General features: G+C 30.8%; 1 protein-coding gene across 1 annotated transcript; it reads right to left on the bottom strand.

Moving 5' to 3' along the window:
* Positions 1,267-3,254, bottom strand: LOC107642414 (acyl-CoA-binding protein). The gene is made up of 4 exons (XM_016345757.2): positions 3,094-3,254; positions 2,252-2,369; positions 1,813-1,875; positions 1,267-1,605 (listed from the first exon to the last, which is right to left on the bottom strand). Exons 1-4 carry the CDS (start codon positions 3,103-3,105, stop codon positions 1,526-1,528), a joined length of 273 nt encoding a protein of 90 aa, XP_016201243.1. The 5' UTR covers positions 3,106-3,254; the 3' UTR covers positions 1,267-1,525.

Below are 3,619 nucleotides of genomic sequence, written 5' to 3'. Positions count from 1 at the left end.
TAATTCATAAAAAATATACATTTTTCTCTATTTATTTATTATTTTTTTGGACAGGATTTTTCTCTATTTCTAAGGCTTGAATCCAATATTAAAAAAAAAAATGTTAAAGGTCAGTAATTTTTGTGATTTGTAATCATCAATAATATTTTTAATTGTGTGAGATTTCATCTAATGATATGGGATTTCTTATTTTTCTTTTAGCAAGGTTAGGTGGAAATAATATAAAGACCTTGATTGATCATAAAACATACCAAAAAATGGAGCCCAATAGCGAGATTTTACATAATCACAATTTATCACCAACCATGATACTCACATCTTACAATATTAATCTCATCTTTGGACAGGTTATAGAGGTGGTTGAATAATATGAAGTAATGTATGTCCTATACTTATATATCTAAAAATTAACGATATGTCCACATTCTTCTAATAAAAACGCACAAGCTATGGAAAGATTCTGTATACTGTTAACAGAGAAGCTGAACTATGATTTAGATTTGGAAATTGAATGATAATTGGGTGAGAAAGGAGAGATGAACTTGGTCATGATTGAAGTTCAAGATAATAAACGTGCTATATATTAAGTTGATAAGATGATACTTGAGGTGCAGAGGACCGGAAACTATAAGAAGGGGGTGGTGGTGGTGGTGAGAATGATGGAGTTGAAAAGGTATGGTTGAGGGTAGTGGCAATGGAGTGGTAGGAGGTTTAGAGTCGAGGAGGAGGAAGAAGAAGAAAGGAGAGTAAAGAGGCCAACTTCAGTCACCCCTTAAAGTTTCATGGTATAATTTTGATCAATTAAAAATTAAAAAACAAAATTGAGTCAAGAGTTAAATTTCAAACTTCATTTTGAATATTAATTTCAATATTTTAAGAGAAACATTAAAGAAAAAAAATTATTCACATTAAGCACAAAAACATTGTGATGATAAAAACATAATTTTCTAAGGTAAACACAACTTGAAGAAAAATATTGAAAGAAAAAATCCATACATTTATTAACAATAAATATTAAAAAATTATGATTAATACATTTTTTAAAAATTAAACACAATAATTTTTTGTACAAAAATATAAAAATTTTGACATAAACTCAAATTTTTTAAAGGTAAATACACAACTTTTTGAAGAAAAAATAGAAGAAAACACCAAAATTTATTGACAATAAACACACATTTTTTTAGCCCAATAATCCGAGAAAGGTAAATGGCCGAGTTAATTAATCAGGCATTCTATGAATTCCATTCATATGATAGAGATCTCAAAATGAAAAACCCTAGATTAAGCAGCTTTAGTCCAAAGTTCAAATAGTCTTAATTCTAATAGATGTTTCAATTGTAGCGATATAGATAACCCAACTCAAACCAACATATCTAATTCATCAAACATAAATAAGATGATACATTCTTGAGATGGGAGTTCTAGATCAAACACTGCCATTGTTTATTTCCAAAACACTTAAATAACAACTTTCTAGCACAGAATCAGAAAGCAAGACATCAAGGTGATAGTGACAATGTTATCAAGCAGTGAGGCCAGCTTCTTCCAACAGCTGTTTCACCTTGGTGATGTAGTCATTCATTGCTTCCTCCTTGGATTTCCCTGCCAAAAGATCAAAAACATATAAATTGACCTTAAAGGAAGAAAAATGTTTTGTGTACTTATTTTGCCTCGTATACCAAGATGACACAATGACACATACTAGATATCCAACGACAGAGGTAGAGGAGTGTGCGCGTATGTGTCGACTTGGTATACAAGAAAGCGCATCTCTTTGAAAGGAAGCTTATAAGAGAAGAGGATTTTTACCTTCAACAGCCTTCCATGCATCCCACTTAGCTCTGTCCCTCATGTTGAACACTCCAGGACGGCCTGTACACATCATATAATCAAATAAGAGAAGAAAAAAGAAAATCAACCCACAGTGGAAAGCATGACAGAGATACAAAAAGTAACGTGAACAAATTGTGTCTGATTTTTTCATTTTTCATATATGTATATATATTTTCAAGCTCATGAGGTAGAAATTGTTTCCTCTCATCAGTCAAGGAAGATACACAAATAACACAGCTCACCCGAATAAGATGAATTATAATGAAATTTATTCAAGAATTTGATGGAAGCATGAAATAGAAGTAAAATCTAAAAGTGCAGAGACTAAAATGTTGATGTCAATATCAAAATGTTAGGACTAGAAGAAAGTAGATATATATCTGCTTCATTTAAATATATGAATAAGTGCACTCACTGGTGTTGACAGGTCCAACAGTGGCCTGCTTGTACAATCCATAAAGGATAAGCTTGTTCTCATTTGATGTGCTCTCTGGCAAAGTCTTTGCTTTCTCAGCATACTGCTCAAAATCCTCCTGCATCACAACAACAATGCCCTCTCTAAAGAATGAGATTCTCCGAAGTTCCAGTCTAATCTTATTTCCAAAAGTTCATGCTATCGTGAAGAGTACTTTTTCAATGAAATAGTAAGAATTTTTCTTTTTATGATGACGATATGGATAAAATAAAAAACAAATAAAACAATTATATGTAATACACATTTTCTAAAAAATTTAGTTATAACTTGCCAAAGAAATTCTCATAACCTTTTCCTAATAATAAACATAGAAGCATAAAACTACTCCGAAATAAGATTCTGATGCAAACCAAACTAAACTTCTAAAAGAACAATCCTCAATATTTCCATAAATTTGATTTCACTGTGGCTAAAAAACAAGGAACTTCAGATCAAGGGATTCCTACCACAAATCATTAGTCCTGAAGCTAAAAAACAGAGCTTATGATAAATTTCCACAGAAACTACCAAAAACTAAACCAAACGGCTATCATGCTGAGACTATACAAAAGGACTGTTATTCAAAAACATCACAATAAATTTTTCCACAAACTTCAGGTAAAATCTCAAAAAACACAAACATCAATCCAAAACGAGTCTTTTTTCATCGTCCCTGCAACGATTTAAACAATGACATGGATCCGAAAAAGAGAAATTCAATGATGCGAAAGCAAATTAATCAATTCGATGCAGTGAGTTCAATTAGAAAGAAGATAGGGTTGAAAAATGGAAAGAAGAAAGACCTGCAAACCCATGATGATGAATGCGTTGAGATATGAGATTGACCCTCCGATCTGTTTGTGTTCGTAGTTATAGATTCCGAGAAGCGTTACGTTCGAAGCGTAGCGTTATATAGATTCTCAGAGTATGGGCCTCTTCTCTCTACTCTCTACTCTGTAACTGACACGTCATTTTTATTTTTATTTTTATTTTTATTTTTTTATCCATGGCTAGTCACGTGCGTCTGCGTAACGCAACTGTATTGGTCCCCACACCACAACACCCACCAGTTTCGTAATAATAATAAAAGAAAAATAAAAAGTTTAATTTTAAACTATTATTGTATTATTTAATTATATTATTTTATAAAGGTTATAAATTTATTATTAAATTTATTTAACGAAGCCATTCTAAAATCTTTATTAAAATATACAAGTCATATATAATTAATAAATACTGTAAAATTAAATTTGAAATAAAACTATATAATTATTAGATTTATTTAAAATAGGTATATAGGTTAAAGAAAAAATGTCAGTATTTATCGGT

The sequence above is a fragment of the Arachis ipaensis genome, chromosome B05 (assembly GCF_000816755.2).
Source record: "Arachis ipaensis cultivar K30076 chromosome B05, Araip1.1, whole genome shotgun sequence".
NCBI lineage: Eukaryota > Viridiplantae > Streptophyta > Magnoliopsida > Fabales > Fabaceae > Arachis > Arachis ipaensis.
The sequence above is the reverse complement of the archived record's forward strand: the minus strand, read 5'-3'. Positions and strand labels throughout refer to the sequence as shown.

Coding starts and splice junctions, on each gene's coding strand:
- LOC107642414 (XM_016345757.2), bottom strand. Junction 1,876..2,251: donor TGTTGGACCTGTCAACACCA/GTGAGTGCACTT, acceptor TGATGTGTACAG/GCCGTCCTGGAGTGTTCAAC. Junction 1,606..1,812: donor TGCATGGAAGGCTGTTGAAG/GTAAAAATCCTC, acceptor ATCTTTTGGCAG/GGAAATCCAAGGAGGAAGCA.